A 19457-nucleotide genomic window follows, 5' to 3' on the forward strand; every position below is an offset into this window, starting at 1 on the left:
AATCAGACAGAGAAGGAGAAATATCATATGATACCCCTTGTGTGTGGAATCTAAAAAGAAATGATACAAATGAACTTACTTACAAAACACACTCACAGACTTAGAAAACGAACTTATGGTTGCTGTGGGGGAAGGGATAGGTAGGGACTTTGGGATGGTCATGTACACACTGTTGTATTTAAAATGGATAACCAACAAAGACCTATTGTATAGCATACGGAGCTTTGCTCAATGTTATGTGGCAGCCTGCAGGGGAGAGGGTTTTGGAGGAGAATGGATAGATGCCTATGTATGGCTTTTTACCTGAAACTACCACACCGTTGTTAATCAGCTGTACCCCAATATAAAATACTTTTGGTGTTAAAAAATACTTAAACAAACAAACCCTAGTGGCCTCTTCTAAGTCATTTTGTGTATGTGCTTCCCTAGCCAGAGTTGTGTTTTTGCTACTAGAGGGTCTTGGTCTAATGACTCATGAAAAGAGTGAGCCTTGTGTTTGCTGAGATACAGTTCAGATAACTCTTTTAAATTACTGCACTGATTGGAAGGGCCATCAGATTCTCTACTTTCAGGTATCTGAAGTGAAATTTTTTTAAGTTATGAGATAGCAAAAGTTTGAAAGCCCTTGTCCTTTTCATCCTGGTCATCTCTAAAGTCCAGTCACAAGAACAGGTATCTGGTGATAGCCAAGCCACAGGTTAAAGGCAAAGGGCAGTTGTCCTGAGGGTAATCAAATCTGAGCAACTCCATCTCATGCTGCCATTTACTACATTGGGTACTCAGATAAGTTTTGAAGACTTTTCCATTTATCTTCACATTCACAGGAAAGTTCCTTATCATAACTCCAAGAAGACCCCTACCCAGCTTCTTCTGATTCTGACATTTACATTTCAGATAAATAAATATCATGATAGGAAAAATAAAGTTGAAAGACCACAGTGTGAAATGTCTAAGAAGGTAACAAGAGATAGGAGGAATGTATATCTTAGTGGAATCAGTGCCTTCCACTAAGGAATCAAATCAGTACCTCAGTGGGTTAACATTGTTACCTCTGCCAGAGTTTGTTTTTTTCTCTGAACACACACAGAATTCACTCAGTTGTGTCCAACTCTTTGCAACCCCATGGACTGTAGCCCACCAGGCTCCTCAGTCCATGGGATTTTCCAGGCATGAATACTGGAGTGGGTTGCTGTTTCCTTCTCCATTTTTCTCTGAAAGGCAGAGGAAGGACCTAACATGTGAACTGTGGGTATAGAGATGATTGCATTTGTCTTACTAATAGGAAACTCTTCTCAGTATTTTGGTATTATAACACAGTTTCTATCTCTATTTTTTCTTACCAAAGCCATCCTCTATCAGGGCAAAGAAGGGAGGAGACAAGTGCTTGTGGCAGTGAAAAGAAAACCCTCACAAATGCTGGAGCTGGCTAACTTCACCAATTTACCTAGGACCAGCTTAGTTTTGCACTTGCAAATTGGTCCTCTCACCATCTGTTGATATCATATTATCTGTTTTCCTTTGGCAAATCTTAGGCTTGCTTTCTTAGGAGAAATGTTTTGTTTCCTTGGTCTGGACTATATAATCATTTATAATTGTATATAATCACGCTTCAGTTGTATTCGACTGTCCAACCCTATGGACTGCAGCCTGCCAGGCTTCTCTGTCCATGGGATTCTCCAGCCAAGAATACTGGAGAGGATTGCCATGCCCTTCAAGGGGATTTTCCTGACCACGAGATCGAACCCAGGTCTCTTACATCTAACTTGCATTGGTAGATGGGTTCTTTACCACTAATGTCACCTGGGAAGCCCTATATAATCATTTTAATACTCTATATTAAACTAAACTGAGTGGCTTAATTTTTCATTTAAAACAAAACAAAAAGTTAACAAGAAGCCCCTGCCCTATTTGGGTGGGAGGATTTAAGGAAATGCTGCTCGAAATGAATTCTAGTTTCCTGACTAAAAGGAGGTACATACAAGGGCCCTGAGAATATTTGGAGATGTAATTCCTTAGATACTGATTTTTGAGTTATTATGGAGAACAAAGAGATGGGAATACCAGACCACCTGACCTGCCTCTTGAGAAACCTATATGCAGGTCAGGAAGCAACAGTTAGAACTGGACATGGCACAACAGACTGGTTCCAAATAGGAAAAGCGCCGGGGACCAGCCCCGGCTGAACCAGGGTATTCGAAGGAGAGACGGCGTAGGCGAAGATCAGGAAACAATTGCTTAATTAAATGTTAATTAAGGATATAAAGAGTAATAGAATGAGGATAGCTCAGTAGGAAAATTCAGTGAAGAAAAGAGGCTGAAATAAGGATAGCTCAGTGAGGAAATTCAGTGGAGAAAAGAGGCTGAATAATTCAGCCAGAAGGTAAGAGAAAGAACGACATGGTGAGACCAAGTTTTGGTGAACAAGGCCCGCACTTTATTTTTCAAAGTAGTTTTTATACCTTAAGTTATGCACAGAGGATAATGGGGGAAGGGGTAGAGTCTTGCAGCAAACCAGGCTTTCTTCCTGCAAACTTATCATATGCAAAAGCTTAGGTGATTTGCATCATCTTCTGGCCCGGAGGCCTGTTAACATTTTAAGACCTTTTCTTCAGAAAACTTATTTTTCTCTAAAGGTGATTGGTCAGGAGCCACCCTCCAAAAGCATTAGATAAAGTTGCATTCGTACAGCGCAAAGGTGTGGTGGGCTACAAAAAGAATTAACTCAAGGGTCCCAGGTTACAAACATTAAAGCTACTATTTACACCAATTATATTAACCAATACACTGCCAGGGACACAGCAGGTAAGGGATATGGAAACTTAGCAGCAAACATTGGCCCAACAAGTGAAAATCCCTTCACCAATACAATTTCTAATCAATCTTTTAACTACTCAAAAGAATCTGTGTTTAGACAGTTTAGAACATCTCCTGCCTCTCACAGTTGGGAGGCTCTGAACAATCACATGTGGCCGGAAAAACCTATTCAGGCAGGCTAGAGGATTTCCAAAGGAGTTTGTAGGTTAAACACTGTCACACCCAGGAATTATTAACTGGAGCTGTAAGCTAACTTTTTTCAGAGAGGTAGTGGGGGACAGCCCCCCGTAAAGTCAGAGGTGTAGGTGAAAGCACAAAGCAGAAAGTAGGCAGACTCTGGTTTTGGGGGTATATGCTCGAGAATTTCCAGGGGGACTCCTGAAGCTCGATCCCGCCTTTGCGTATGCCGAGCCTCCTTCCTCATGACCTTTGTCATGGGCGGAGTTCCTCACGCTGGCTACCGGCAGTGATAGAATTTCCAGTTGAGCTATTCCAGATCCTGAAAAGTGCTGCACTCAATATGCAATATGCACTCAATATGCAATATGCCGGCTCCCGGCAGAAAAGGAGTATGTCAAGGCTGTATATTGTCACCCTGCTTATTTAACTTCTATGCAGAGTACATCATGAGAAACGCTGGGCTGGAAGAAGCACAAGCTGGAATCAAGATTGCTGGGAGAAATATCAATAACCTCAGATATGCAGATGACACCACTCTTATGGCAGAAAGTGAAGAGGAACTAAAAAGTCTCTTGATGAAAGAAAAGTGGAGAGTGAAAAAGTTGGCTTAAAGCTCAACATTCAGAATATGAAGATCATGGCATCCGGTCCCATCACTTCATGGGAAATAGATGGGGAAACAGTGGAAACAGTGTCAGACTTTTGTTTTTCTGGGCTCCAAAATCACTGCAGATGGTGACTGCAGCCATGAAATTAAAAGACGCTTACTCCTTGGAAGAAAAGTTATGACCAACCTAGATAGCATATTCAAAAGCAGAGACATTACTTTGCCAACAAAGGTCCGTCTAGTCAAGGCTATGGTTTTTCCAGTGGTCATGTATGGATGTGAGAGTTGGACTGTGAAAAAAGCTGAGCGCAGAAGAATTGATACTTTTGAACTGTGGTGTTGGAGAAGACTCCTGAGAGTCCCTTGGACTGCAAGGAGATCCAACCAGTCCATTCTAAAGGAGATCAGCCCTGGGATTTCTTTGGAAGGAATGGTGCTAAAACTGAAGCTCCAGTACTTTGTCCACCTCATGCGAAGAGTTGACTCATTGGAAAAGACCCTGATGCTGGGAGGCATTGGGGGCAGGAGGAGAAGGGGACGACAGAGAATGAGATGGCTGGATGGCATCACTGAGTCGATGGACGTGAGTCTCAGTGAACTCGGGGAGTTGGTGATGGACCGGGAGGCCTGGCGTGCTGCGATTCATGCGGTCGCAAAGAGTCGGACATGACTGAGCGACTGAACAGAACTGACTGTTAGAGGACTGTTAAGAAGGACGTTAAGAGCCTGGAAACATTAAAACAATCTTCCAAAAAAGGAGTTCTGTCAACTGTCCATATTGATTCCAGGACAGATTCTAGAAGGCTGGCAAAGAGACGGCATGTATGCCTCCAAAAATGAGAACAAGGAGTTTTCAGCACAGGTTCTGAACAAAGACTGGGAGACTTTAGGCCAAGGATTTTCTACTCCATCAGATTCATCTCTCTCTTTTAATAATACATATTTTGTAATGTACTGTCCTGAATTTAAAGTCAAAGATAATATAACCTTACTATGTAGTTGTAAAACAAACACATATGTGTGCACACAAAAGACTTAATAGTAATTTAAAGTAGACATTTTAAAGTGTGAAAATTTATTCTCATGTGTGAATGTTTGGATATGACCATACTGGAAGGCATAAAGGAGTAATCAGGGGAATTCCCTTGTGGCTCAGTGGTTAGGACTTGGCTGTTTCACTGCCAGGGCACAGGTTCTATCCCTGGTTGGGGAACTAATATCACATAAACCTCGTGGCATGGCCAAAAAAAAGTAATCAAAAGCTTTTACCAACATATAGAACCATCTAGAATGCAGACTGCTACAAATGTGGACTGTCAGATATATTAGCATTTCTCTCAGTGATGTGGTTTTCAGAAGTGAACTCCTCTTGGTAAAAACCTGAAGTAAATGAAGTGTGATCTTCCTATAATTTACATGGAAGTTCCCTTCTTAGAAAATTCTTTCATGTATTAAAACCATGTTAAAAAATATTTCGTGTTCATATGTAGAACAGACATAGGGGCTAGGCTGAGATAACAAACCTTCAAAAGTCTCATGGCACAGCTTCCCTGTGCAGAAGCTGCTCACTAAAATGTTGAAGAATGCCCGACGTGCCTGGCCTCTGCAAGTAGCACCTACTGAGCACGGCAACACAAAGACCACAGTGTGGCCCTGTCCCTACTGGGGGTTTCTCGTGGCCTTGTGTGTTAGATGGAAAAGCGTGGAATGGCTGGCCTTTCCAAGGAGTTCAGATCCGTCGGAGAGGCTTGCCACTGGGAGAGATGTTTCTAATGGCTTCCCTGCTTCTCTATAGAGAATATAACAAAGGCTGTTGGACATTAGTATATTAGTCATTTTCTTTCTTTCAGTTTTATTGAGCTATAATTGACATGTAACATTGTGTAGTTAAAGGCGTATAAGTTAAGGTGTACAACATAATGATTATATATATATATATATATATATATATAGTGAAGTGGTTACCATAACAAGCTTAGCTAATGTCTATCACCTCATGTAGTTACATTTGTGTGTGTGTGTTGAGAACTTTTAAGACCTACTCTCTTGGGAGCTTTCATATATGCAGTGCAGTATTGTTAACTGTAGTCACCATGTTGTATGTTACATCCCCAGAACTTACTTCTCTTTTAAGTAGAAGTTTGTACTTTTTGACCTCCTTCATCCATTTCCCTTTCCCTGGGTATTGGTCATCAAAATGACTACAGATGACCCTTGAACAGCACAGGCTTGACCTGTGCAGGTCCACTTATATATGGATTTTCTTCACTAAATACATACCACAGTACCACACGATTTGAGGTTGGTTGAATTCACTTATGTGGAACCATCAATACAGAGGGCAGACTATAAAGTTATATGTGGATTTTCAACAGTTGTGTGGAAGGTCAATCCCTTAATCCTTGCCTTGTTCAAGGATGAGTTGGATTTGAACTAGATGTTCTTTTAAGATGTTTTCAACTCTAAGATTTTCTATTTCTCAATAATAATATTTTTTACTCTTCTAATTGTTTTCACTTTAATAAAACATAAGTGCGTTAACAAGTGTTAAATGAAAGATGCATAGCACCACTATGATTATTTTCTGTGACCATTTTCATTCTAAACCTTCTGGCTAAGTATTCCTCTTTTTACTTTGAGCTCATCTACTTTTGGGAGAAGGCAATGGCACCCCACTCCAGTACTCTTGCCTGGAAAATCCCATGGACGGAGGAGCCTGGTAGGCTGCAGTCCATGAGGTTGCTAAGAGTTGGGCACGACTGAGCGACTTCACTTTCACTTTTCACTTTCATGCATTGGAGAAGGAAATGGCAACCCACTCCAGTGTTCTTGCCTGGAGAATCCCAGGCGCGGGGGAGCCTGGTGGGCTGCGGTCTATGGGGTTGCCCAGAGTCGGACATGACTGAAGCGACTTAGCAGCAGCAGCAGCAGCATCTACTTTTGACCCTCCCTTTCCTGTTGGGAGCTCCTTGCAGAGCTGATAGGCTCTTGCCTCCACTGGGGCTTTAGAATGACTATCAGCTAGAGAACCAAACCACACAATCTGCAAAAGAAATCTCCCTTGTAATCATCGCATGTTGTATAGAAAGAGAATAAATATAGACCATGAGAGTGCATGTTTGTTAAATTTTTGTTCTGTTTAACTCTCATCTCTTAGGAATCAACTCCTAAGAGTTTAGATTTGAATTTTAACTTGTCTAATACTAAGTTTTATTTTTTCATTTAAGGCTGTTTCTGATGCTTGGAAGCTATCCTTTCAGCCATAAAGATGGTAATAAATCTTTGCCTCCCACAGTTCAGACCAAGAATTTACTGCAACAAGGTAAACAGAGCAAGTATATACACATAAATAAATAAATGACATCTGTTTTTCATGTTTTCCCCCATTTCCTGCCTTGTATATTAAGACAATTCAGGCTTAATGTGCTTTCACCCTCATTGTTTTAGAGTCTACCAGATGATATTCAGGTAAGCATGGGTCAGGCTGCACCTCTAAAGTCAGCACTGTTACAAGCTGAGTTGTGACTCATTTTGTTGAGGGTTCTCTCCTCTCCAGTTCTCATCAATTTATCATTTATGATAAATTTTAATTTCACTCAAGGTCATAGTGAAGGTAGAAATTCTCTCACTGCCGTTCTTGCTAACTTCTCATGCTAGAAATAATGGCTTGTATTTGTTGTATGGATTCCTTGTGCTTTATTATTTGGATTAAGCTGCCTCCCCTTTTGTGCAAAGGAGGGTATGTTTCCACAGTCCAGAGCAGGGAGTAAGGAAACTCCAAGGGGAGAATTGAACTTCTCCCCAGTTTGGAATTTCTGCATGCAGCACATTATTTCAGGTTCCCAGATTATTAAGCTGACTCCTTCAGACAATGATACCTTAAAATTTCCATTGCTTATGACAAGTATTGGAAATATTAAGAGGGAGAAAAAGCTACTCATAGTCACACCCTTAGCACATTGACTGTTTGAAATTCCCCATAGTCTTTTGTGGTCCTTGTTCCTATGCAAACTGTTTTTCCCCAAGTCTCACCATTCAGAGATTTACAAGAAGCTCCTTTGTTGTGCCTTCCTGGGGAAACTGTCATAATTGATAGAGTCCAAATACAAAATTGGAAACTTCAGTGAACATCTTCATTTCCCCCGAAATCTGTACATTTTCATCCTCTGAAATTTAAAAATAAGATTAAAAAAAGCTTGTACATCTGCTGCTTTTTCATAGAGATGTTATTTTGAAGGGATTTTGGTTGATTAGGCAGAGTTTTGTTGCTCATTTTTTAAGGATGGGCAGTATTTAGGGGCACAGTTGCCCTCAGCCTTTCCTCTGATCTTGGATGCATGCCAAAAAAAGAAAAGGAAAACCCAGGAAAATTTGATATAATAGAGGAAATTTCAAATGAGGACCTTCAGATTTTCTTTAGAGTTTTACTAGAAGTGACAAGTTCTTGAAAACTCACCTTGATTTAGAGCTCATCAAATCAATGTGTCTCATTTTTGTCATTAAATCTAGATATCAGCTGATGGCTATGAAGTAGAAAATCTCATCTCTGAAGACCTCACAAAGAGAAGTCATGGTTTCAGGACAGAGTATTTCATTAAGCCACCGGTCTATGTGACAGTTTCCTTTCCCTTCAGTGTGGAAATCTGTAGGATTAACATAGATCTCTCAGCTGGGGGAGGCCAGAATGTCACTGGCCTGGAAATGTACACATCTGCCTTATCCAGGGGAGCATCTTGGAATACCCCTGAGTGCCGGACCCCAGACCCAGATGAGCCATCCATTCCGGACAAGGAAGCGTTCACTTTGGTGGGCAAAGTCTTACTGAAAAACCAGAGCCAGGTGGTATTTAGCCACAGGGGCTTCAAGGCCAGGCCACCTTTTGGCCCAGTGGAAGCCACACTCCCCTCCCCTGCTGTTGTGGCCCAAGAGCTCTGGAATAAAGGGGCTCTTTCTCTTAGTCATGTGGCCCATCTCAAGATCTGTATCACCCATGTGACAGGTGGTGGTGTCCCTTGTATCAAGCGGTTGGAGGTATGGGGTCAGCCAGCCAAAACCTGCTCTCAGGAAGTGATAGACAGTGTCCTGCTGGTTGCTTCAGAGAGCCTCCCTCAGGACTTGTCTTTACAGGCCCCAGCGTTGCCCATGGAGAGTGACTGTGATTCTGGGGGCCAGTCTGAGGGCCAGCAGGCCCCCTCTAGCCTACAGGAGCTGGCTGAGGTAATTCGGGATATACCTGAAGAGTTCTTAGATCCCATCACCCTGGAGATCATGCCTTTCCCCATGCTACTGCCCTCAGGCAAGGTCATTGACCAGAGCACGCTAGAGAAGTGTAACCGCAGTGAAGCCACATGGGGCCGAGTGCCCAGTGACCCTTTCACAGGAGTAGCCTTTACTCCACACTCCCAGCCCCTGCCTCACCCCTCCTTGAAGGCGCGAATCGACCATTTCCTGCTCCAGCACTCCATCCCTGGCTGCCACCTGCTCGGGAGAGCACAGACTGCATTGGCAGTGACCCCTTCTTCCATTGCTCTGCCCTCTCGGAAAAGGAAGATGGAGCAGGCCGAACATGGCCCAGACAGTAGCCTTGGCTTAAATGCTTCCTGTTTTTCTACCACAAGCCTTCTGGTCTCACCCTCTACCTCAGAGCACACTGCTAAGAAAATGAAAGCTGCCAATGAGCTCATGGATTGCTCAACAGGTAATCCCCTGTCCTGTGTCCAAGCCCGTTGTCTCTACTCCTCCTGGGTGACCCTTGGCACTGGCACTGTGTTTTGTGCTTTGCCAACTTAAATTAAACCAAAATTTACTAGCTTAAAGAATCACACATTGATTATCGCTTCTCTCTCAAGGATCCAGGCATCGCTTAGCTGGATTGTCTGCTTTAGGGTCTCTCAAGGCTGCTGTCAAAGTGTTGGCAGGGCTGCAGCCATCTCACGGGAAGGATTAAGTTCCTTGCTGAACTGTTGCGCTGCGGGCTTCACTTCCTTTTTGTCTGGTAGCTGGATTCTGCCCTCAATTCTGTGCCACGTGGGCTTCTCAAGGGCAGCAAACATGGTAGCTATATAAACCAGCCTGTGCAAATAAGTGGGAGTCAGTCTTGCAGAAGCTAATCACAGAGTGACATCACTTTTATTGTATTCTGTAGGAAGCAGGTCACTGAATCCAGTTCACACTCAAAGGACATGTGTATCAGGAGGTGGGGTTCACTGGGGGCTTCAGACACTTTCCCACACCAATGATTCCTATTTTATTCATTGTTTTTACCCAAGATTGAATTTTGTCTGATGCCTTTTCAATATCAATAGAGATGATATTATGATTTTTCATCATTAGATCTTTTAATACAGTAAAGTGATTGATTTTGTGCCACATTCTTACTCACATCCTTGTACCTGCTCAGTCAGGTCTGATTCTTTGCAACCCCATGGCCTGTAGCCCACCAGGCTCCCCTGTCCATGAAATTTTCCAGGCAAGAATACTGGAGTAGGTTGTGATTTCCTATTCCAAAGGATCTTCCTGACCCAGGGGTCAAACCCACATCTCCTAAGTCTCCTGCATTGGCCTGCGAATTCTTTTCCACTGCGTCACCTAGCTGGAATCAAGATTGCCAGGAGAAATCTTCAACTTCAGATAGGCAAATGAAATCACTCTAATGGCAGGAAGTGAAGAACTAAAGAGCCTCTTGATGAGGGTAAAAGAAGAGAGTGAAAAGCTGGCTTAAGACTCAACATTCAAAAAACTAATTTCATGGCATCTGGTTCCATCATTTCATGGCATATTTGTATATCTATTGAGGGGGAAAAAGTGGAAATGTGGCAGATTTTGTCTTCTTGGGCTCCAGAATCACTGTGGATGGTGACTGCAGTCACAAAATTAAAAGACGCTTGCTCCTTGGAAGAAAAGCTATGACAAACCTTGACAGCATATTAAAAAGCAGAGACATCACTTTGCCAACAAAGATCCATATAGTCACAGCTATAGTTTTTTCAGTAGTCATGTATGGATGTGAGGGTTGGACCATAAAGAAAGCTGAGTGCCAAGGAATTGATGCTTTCAAATTGTGATGCTGGAGAAGACTTTTTCGAATCCCTTGGACAGCAAGGAGATTAAAGCAGTCAATCCTAAAGGAAATCAACCCTGAATATTCACTGGAAGGACTGAGGCTGAAGCTGAAACTCCAATCCTTTGGCCTGATGCAAAGAGCCAACTCATTGGAAAAGACCCTGATGTTGGGAAAGATTGAGGGCAGGAGAAGAGGGCAACAGAGGATGAGATGGTTGGATGGCATCACCAACTCAATGGACATAAGTTTGAGCAAACTCTGGGAGATAATGAAGGACAGGGAAACCTGGCGTGCTGCAGTCCATGGGGTCACAAAGAGTTGGACACAATTTAGCGACTGAACAACAACGATAATGCAGTGAAGTATACTAGTAGGCTTCTTAATATTGAACTATTATTATATTCCTGTACGAAATTTCATTTGTTCATGCTTCTTTTAGTGTATTCTTGGTTCTGCTTGCTAGTGTTTTTATTTAGGATTTTTGCATTCATTAATGAAATTGAACTGCAGTTGGGTGTGTGTGTGCACAAGTGTACACCATCTTTGGTCAGATTTTGGTTTCGATGATTTGTTCCTTAAGAATTAGGAAATTCTCCTTTTCTAAACTCTGGAACGACTTAATAGTTTTAGAATCATTTACACTTTGCATGTTGGTAAAACTCCCCTGTGATTGTCAGTGCTTGGTGCTTTTGGAGAAAGCTCTTTTTTTTTTCCTTAGGAAAACTAGTCCGTTTAGATTTTATCATTCTATAAAGTTCCTCTCTTAGTCTAAAAGGGTTATGCAGATCGTAACTTAAAGATTACATCTGTGTCTTTTCTGACTTTGAGTGTAAACTTTAGTTAACAAGACCCCCAGAAACTCCTGGAAGCATCTGAGGTGCAGTGGGGCAAAATGAAAAGAAAGGTGGTTAGACCTTGATGTTTGTGGAAGTCTCCATTGGTGTTAGCCTCAAGAGATCTGTTGGTGACACAGGAGCAGGCTGACTAGTACTCCTTCAAGGCCGCAGGCTGATATCCTACATCCTATATACTGTAGGACAAACATTCCACTCCCTACTTTGGGGTACTTTTAGCGTACCACTTTGGGGAATCCTGCTATCTGGCAAATCTCTGGGTTCTCTTTTGGGCAGCTGTCCCCATCCCCTGCTGCCTTCACCCTTAGCCCATATCCAGAGAAGGCCCTCTAGATAGTGAAATGGGTAGAGAGGTCTTCATTATTCCACTCGGTAATAACTGCTTTGCTTTACCTAAGGAGGCGAGAAGATTGGAACACCGAGAGAGTGCAGGCCAGTGGCCCTGCCCTACAGAGCTGAGGAACTAGCAGATGGGAACGAGTAAACTAAGGCTGTTGAGGAGGGAGTGGGGGCAAGGAGCAGAGTTACAAGGCTGGGCATTTGCTTACCCCAGTTATTCCTTGGCAGGTAGGGACGCTTCAGAAAGTAGGGTGCAGTTCTGCAGAGGAGCCACTAGGTGGCCCAGGCCTGCCCAGTAATTTGTACAGGAGGAGGAAAGCTGGCAGAGAGCCCAGGAATCCTGAAAGCAATGTGAGATGGGTAAGAACTGCCAGGAACACCAGGGCTTTACCTCCCGGTATCCTGTTATCACAGTCTATTAGTGGAAACTAGGGAGGACTTTATGTTTGTGTCTATTTGAAGTTAAAATACCATTCTGTGGGACTTCCCTGGCAGTCTAGTGGTTAGGACTCCACACTTGCACTGCAGGGCTCACATGTTCTATCCCTGGTCGAGGAACTGAGATCCCTCATGCTGTGTGGCTTGGCCAAAGACAAATAAATACATAAATAAATAAAATGAGAATGTTTAAAAAAGAAGAAACACTATTTTGTGGTCTTCAGAGGACTTTGTGTTTTGGTTTTCTCTTTTGCCAGAGCTCTTTCTGGATATTGTGGTCTGTGTATCTCTTAACAGGCCCAGTGTCCCATGAGCAAAAACTGTCACAAAGCTTGGAAATTGCCTTGACATCAACCCTTGGCTCCATGCCCTCCTTCACAGCCCGGCTGACCAGGGGACAGCTCCAGCACCTCAGCACAAGAGGGAGCAGTACTTCCTGGAGGCCCAGCACCAGCTCAGGTAAGAGGGGCCCTGTCCATCTCCTCTGGGATTCTGTGGACCTCCAAAACCAGGCTCCCCTAGTTCCAACAGCCAGGCCATTCCTTTTCTAGGGGGAATTGAGGGGTTGCCTATGAGTGTAACTCTTCACAGGAAAGGCTTTATTTAATTCTTAGTAATTCTGTGGTGTTGGGGCTTGGTGATTTTGGTAAGATCTAATGTTAATTACTCTGTCCTGAGGACATTTGTTTGTTTCTCCCTTTTTGCTTTTTTTTTTAAATGTTGTCTGTCTCCCGTCTGACATCTGTGGTACTTTATGTAAATGTGGAGAGTGATTTCTAGTTGAGTATGTCGTCTTCATCCCTCCCTATTAACCAGCATCTTAGAACAGTGGTAGCTTACTGATTCAAGTTTTGCCTAAAATGAACTTGGGACCATAATGGACAATAGACTCAGTCAGGATACAAAGCAAGAGAACCTGGGGCATTTTTTACAAGGTGAAGTCTGGTGGGGCTAATGATAAGGTGTACACTTTCTTCCTCTTGCCTGTCTAAACTGAGTCTGTTCTCATTGCCTGGATCCCAGGCCAACTTACTTTTCTGCTTCTTGTCCCCACCTCCCTGTTTCTCTGATTATGTTTCCATCCTGATCATTCCCAGAACCTGACTCATCCAGGTGGCCAACAGTTTCCATGACCGCAGATTCGATGGTCACTTACCTTCTTGGCAGCATTTATTGTGGCTAACCCCTCCCTCCTTTCTGAAACACCTCCTGTCTTGGTCTTCCAGATGTTATGCTCTTTTTCTCCAGTGTCTCTTCAGTTTCCAGTGCTGATTCTTTCTTCTCTTCCAGACTGTGGTCTTGGACCCTCTTCGCTATACTCTGTATCACTCAAGCGAGAGCCCGCTTGGCCAGTGACCGCCCATGTTCATATAGCTCCTACCTCTTCTTGGAAATCAGACCCTGACCTCCCTTACAGCTACTTGGCCCCCCTATAGAGGAAACTCATGGATATCTTAAGTGAATTTCTAACTCAGAACTGCAGGCGCCTCCAAAGATTGTCCTCCAAAGCACCCCCATCATCCAGTCACTGGTAAAGAGCAAGCATCTTCTACCCCGTGGTCAAGCCCATAACACGGGAGGTCATCCTTGGTTTCCGTCAACATTCCTGACGTTCTGTTCACCATCAAGTCCTTTTCCCACTCCTCCAAAGTAGATCTCCGGGAGGTCCTCTCTGCTCCATCACTCTTGCTGCCACCTTGGCCCTGGCTCCTGTACTGCTCCCCTAGATTCCTGTAGCAGCCTCTGCTGCTCCTCCGCAGTCACCCTTACCCTGCCCGTCCTCTTCACAGGAGCCTTCAGGATCTTCTTATAATGTCAGCCAGGTCATGGTATTCCACTTCTTAGAATTCTTCCAAGATATCCTGTTGAACTTGGAATAAAGTAGAAATTTCTGCCTGTGAGGTCTTGCATGTTCTTCTGCCATACTCTTGAAGCTGCACACTTTCGCATCACACCTCTGTCTTTTCTGGTTCTTTAATGGACCAGCCTCTCTTTGTACATGGTGTCTCTTTCACCTCATGCATGGCTGGCTCCCTTTCATTCTTATGGCTCTTCACCCAAGAGGCCATCCTTGCCCTCTCCAGGTGGGTGTGGATTGATGGAGAGAGAGCAGCAAGCCTAGGCAAGGGCCATGAGAGAAGGAAGAGCGGCAGGTATAGCTTGGGGAGGAGGGGTGGCAGGACCTGCCCACTGTGGCCTTCATTCAGGAAACCTTGTGGGAAGCATGAAGGAAAGAGCCTGAAGCACAAGAAGGGGGTTGACGGACGGGTTGGGAGGGGAGCTGCTGGGCTCCAGGGCTCCAGTGATGCAGGGCCAGGTTCAGCAGGCAGGTCTGCCACAGACAGACCTCAGCCCTGCCCCTCTGGTGACCTCCGTCCCCTCTTGACCTGCTCAGCCTGGGTATATCACACCATATTTTGCTTTTTCCTCTGCTTGTCACATCTCACCTTTCTTGCAGTTTATCAGGGTTGTCAGGGTGAGCATGTGCCTTGCTCTGACCTTGGCAGCCTATCCAGGGGAAAGTCCATCTTGCTGGAGAGCCGCAGGCAGGACCCAGTGCTGCCCAGCAGCCCTCGAAAGCCAGCTTTTCTTGAGCATTCATTGGAGCACTGATGATCGAGAGGAGGCTCCCCAGATTCTCAGGCTCCCTAGAACCCTCTCCTCCCTGATCAGTCAGGGGTGACCTAGGGAGGGAGGAGGCCAGGCTGCTGCAGGGTGCAGGGTAGAGAAGCTTCTTATTCTACTCCAGGCACATGCCTTGCCTCCCAGATGGAGTCTGGACTGGGGACCACTTCCCTAACCCTGGTCTGTTTTCCTCCCTGATTCACCAGAGCAGTCTGGGAGCAGCCTGGGCCCTGAATGCACATCCTGCAAAAGAGTGTTCTCTCCCTACTTCAAAAGGGAGTCTGCATACCAGCTTCCCTGTGGTCACCTCCTGTGCCGGCCCTGCCTGACCGAGAAGCAGCGCTCCCCGGCCATGACATGCACAGCCTGCCAGCAGCCATTCGCCAGCCAGGACATTCTGCGGGTTCACTTCTGAGTGACCAGCCTCAACCTGAGAAGACCCATCGCTGGGAGGAGCTGAGGAGGAGTGATTGGGGGGTTCAAAGCTCCTGAGGTCTGGCCTGGTCCCAGGCACAGGGTGGGGGGTTGTTCTGCTTTCTCCAGGGCTTTCCCTTTGTCTCCTCCCACAGTGTAGCGCGTGGGCCTGCGGAGTGAGGGGTGGGGAACGGGCCCTCCACACCCACTCAAGTGGCGATAGGATAGCAAAGCCATAGTTTGGGCTGGGAGGGATGGGGGAGGTGTCCCTGCCCTCCGGTGCCTCCCTGCCAGCACCCCTGCCAGAGCCCAGGGTCTGCTAGAGCCAGCCCCACGCTCTGAGCCACACTCTCTGCACACACGTCTCATCCTCCAAGGTGGATGTGAGTGTGGCTCCGGATCTCAGAGAGCCTCCATCTTAAGTGTCACCCACAGGTGGAGCGCGGTGAGGATCTGTGGAGTGAATGCCTCAGCCCCTCTGACTGGCAAACCACTCTGAGCCTTAATAAAGCGATGGTTGACGTCTGCCATGGACTTCCTCTCGTCTGTGTCGTCATACTCCTGTCCCCCACCGCACCCATACAGAGTGGGACTGTCCCAGGGCAGCCGTGAGCAGTCACTGTAACCCTGTTGGACTGTAACGCGGGTCAGTGACCTGAAGGGACAGGTGCCTCTGATGCAGGAGAGTCTCTGTGGACATGCACGCCGATGGAGAGGGCTGAGCAGCCCCCTCGGCGGGTGACCCTGGCTTAGCTCTGCATTGGCAGAGCTGCACTGCCCTCTGGGTGGGGGGGTACCTTTTCTGTGTGGGGCCTATTTCAGAAAAGATACTTGTTTATAGACTGCATCTTTTTTTTTCCATTCAAAATTTTGTTTTATGGAAAATACACATTCTGACAACTGTTTGCTGTGTGGAGTAGGTCCTAGTCATGGGAGAGTTCAGTGAGGAAATCCATTGTGCTGTTCTCTGTTCCCTTCTGTGCATGTTGGGGAAGGAGGAGCCGAGAAGCGATGCTTCTTATTTTGTATTTGAGGTTTCATCACGAGCACCTGTGGACAGGCATGGGGGCTCTCAAGCCACTCAGGGTCTTGAACCACTGATCTCCCCAACTCCCACAGGCCTGCTGCCTCCACTTTGCTCTAGGGGGACCCGCAGGGGAGGAGGCCCACATTCTCCCTAGTTTCTGTGCTTTGCACACAGGGCAGAGAGAACTATACTTCTTAGACTAATGGGGGAAGGAGGAAGCTTATTAAAATTCCATTCTTGGATTCCATATCTAAGACTCGAGAGAGATGAGGTTGGGGTTACAGGGCGTGTTTTTAGGGTGTGTATGTCTACAAAGGTGGCTGCAGAGAGGCAGTCCCACCCTCCCCTCTGCCTCCTGGTGACACTTCCCTTGACCCCTCACGTGACTCTGAGTCTCCAGGGTCTGCATTGGTGGGCTTTCGATGCTCCTGTGTATCCTTTGGCTTTAAATGTCTGAAACACTCCAGATTCTTTCCTTATTTTCCTCGTGTGCTCGTATTCTAGGAAAAGCTCCACCATTTGTAGCAAAAGCACAGCCTTGGGGAACTAACAGCCTAGTTCTCCAAAAGCAAGTTCACTGCTGAGAGGCCATCCCTCTGGGGTTTGTCCTGTCTCTCCCAACCTGGGAGCCTGAGGAGGCTCCAGCACGGGTCAGCATAAAGCGCAGAGTGCCCAGATGAGGGCAGAATTGCCTCCCCTCCTGCAGGGCGCCTGGTGATCTGCATTTTGAACACACTTATGCTCCCCAGGGAGCTCTGGGGGGAAACCGGGCCTGGGAGCCCCTGTGATGGACAGCTGGAGACACATCCATATCCTTGAAGATGCATCCATTTGTATCTCAAGGAGTCCCCTAGAATGAAGTGTTCTTTTCTCCACCCTTGCCAGCAACACATTGAGTTTCTCTTCCCCAGAAAATGAGGATACCTTCTCTTGCTGCCAACTAGACTCAAAGGGTAGTTTGTTTCTCACCAGAGCTGGGGCCAGGCACAAAGCAGCTACCAACAATCTCAGGGAGCTGGACTCTACTGACTGAGACCCAGAACTTCAAAGCCTTGATGTGACCCTTCTGCCCTCTCCTGACCACAGGTTCTGTGGGGGCACAGTTCCCCTTTTCAGTAGCATTTTCTCAACACAAAGTTCATTTTGAGGACATGCAACTGTGGGCCCTTTGAGGGCAGGAAACAGCCCCAGTGGCTGGTCTCCAAATCACCCTCAAAAGTGCAGCGTGAGATCTTGCCCCACATCCTGGCGTCCTCCTTGGGGGCCCCAGCCCCCAGTCCTTGGCTAGTCTGCCCTCACTCATGCCTGCTCTGCCATCGTCCTCCAGCCCCAAACAGAAGGGAGGGCCACTCACACTCCTGAAGTAGAAGTAGGAAAACCAAATTGCCGAGATGAGCTCTGTACCCAGGGTACTGTACCTCCAGGTGGCGTCTGGGTCCTGAGGCCAGGCCGGCTTCCCCAGCCCCTCTTCAGTCCTGCCTCCTCCCGTGAGTCTCCAGCCTGAGGCCGCTCAGCTGCCGGGTGCTTTTCCATTCCCCGGGAAACAATGCTCCCTGGGTTGCTGTTAAGTAGGTCTACAGACAAAGAGACCTGCCCCTGGAGGAGGCTGGCTGCCCGGCTGCCAGGCTCCTGCTTACCTCCCACCTGCAGTATTGTGATGCTGGGCAGGCTGCTGCTGTGCTGGCCCCCTTCTCCAGCCCTCTCTCCAGCCTCACCAGCCTGCCTGGCCTCTCAGTCCACCTACACAGGCAGGCTCTTTTCTTCCAATTCTAGGTTGGGAATTGGCCAAAGAGGCACTGGCCGGTAGAGTGGCTACATAAATTAATTAAAAATAAATTTAAAAAGTCACACCAGCCATATTTGAAGTACTTAATAGTCACATGTGCTAGCGGCACCCTGTTGGACAGCGCAGAAAACAACATTCCACCCACCATCAGAGAAAGTTCTATTGTACATTGCTGGGCCGGAGTAGGAACTTGTTGAGAATGGCCCTTGGTGTTCCCTTAACCCTTAGGAATCTGCCTCCTGGTCAATAAGGAACACAAGGTGTAGAGCTTTGAATGGAGAGCAGGACAGGGGTGGGGAACCAGGTATGCCTGAACCTTCCCTACCACCCCACCCCCAGATCTGGCAGAGGCCATAACCCTGGGCTCCTCTGGGCTGTAATGTGCTCCCTCCTTTACAAAGAGATGCTGTGGCCCCGACCCATGATAAGATCTCCAGAGTGGCACAGGGAGGAGGAGAGGAGGAAGGAGGATGAGACAGCCACGTGGCGGTTAGCAGAGATTTTCCATTAAGGTTTGCATCAGTAACAAGATAATGCTACCCATAGCGGTATTACTGAAAGATAACCACTCAAACCAGGCTCTCCTGGCTCTTTCCCTTCCACTATTTTTCTATAAGGAAAAAGACACATGTATATACTGTGTGGTTCTGTTGTCTGTTTTCTCTCCTAACGTTCTGTCATGGACATTTGCCCTTGTCATACACACTATTCTTTTTGTTGTTGTTGCATTGAGTCTTTGTTGCTATGTGTCAGCTTTCTCTAGTTGTGGTTCATGGGCGTCTCGCTGCAGTGGTTTCTCCTGTTGCAGAGCACAGGCTCCAAGCACATCAGCTTCAGTAGTTTCAGCACACAGGCTCAGTGCAGCTCTAGGGCCCTAGAGCTCGGGCTCTGTAGTCGTGGCACACGTGCCCCGTGGCATGTGGAATCTTCCTGGACCAGGGATCGAACCCATGTCCCCTGCACTGGCAGGCAGATTCCTATCCACTGCACCACCAGGGAAGTCCCACACTATTCTTATTATAAAGATCATTTTGAAGAACAGGCCAGAATAACCACACACACACAAAAAAAAACCTTTAAAATGAACAGTTTGAGTTGGGGGTTGGGAAAACTAAAGAATATACAAACAAACCAATGAAACATTAAAAAAAAAATCCAGAAACAGGCTCAACTGCATATGGAAATTGAGGGGGGTGAGTATCTTTCAGTAAGTAGTGCCAGAGTCACTGGAAAAAGGAAATCATCTAAGAACTAGAAGAAAATGGAAAATGAGGAAATTCCTATAAACCTGAAAATGAGAAAAACTCCTG

The 19457-nt window shown here is 46.1% G+C and overlaps 1 protein-coding gene across 1 annotated transcript in view; it reads left to right on the forward strand.

Annotated features, from left to right (window-relative positions):
• Nucleotides 1-15864, forward strand: part of UBOX5 (U-box domain containing 5) — a 47831-nt gene extending 31967 nt beyond the window's left edge. Inside the window, 4 exon segments of the mRNA NM_001075669.1 lie at nucleotides 6829-6923; nucleotides 8111-9299; nucleotides 12677-12754; nucleotides 15127-15864. Of these exon segments, the coding sequence (NP_001069137.1) occupies nucleotides 6870-6923; nucleotides 8111-9299; nucleotides 12677-12754; nucleotides 15127-15335 (1530 nt within the window). The 5' untranslated portion in view covers nucleotides 6829-6869 and the 3' untranslated portion in view covers nucleotides 15336-15864.
• Nucleotides 15865-19457: the final 3593 nt, after the last annotated feature.

Source organism: Bos taurus, chromosome 13 (assembly GCF_002263795.3).
Source record: "Bos taurus isolate L1 Dominette 01449 registration number 42190680 breed Hereford chromosome 13, ARS-UCD2.0, whole genome shotgun sequence".
Classification (NCBI taxonomy): domain Eukaryota; kingdom Metazoa; phylum Chordata; class Mammalia; order Artiodactyla; family Bovidae; genus Bos; species Bos taurus.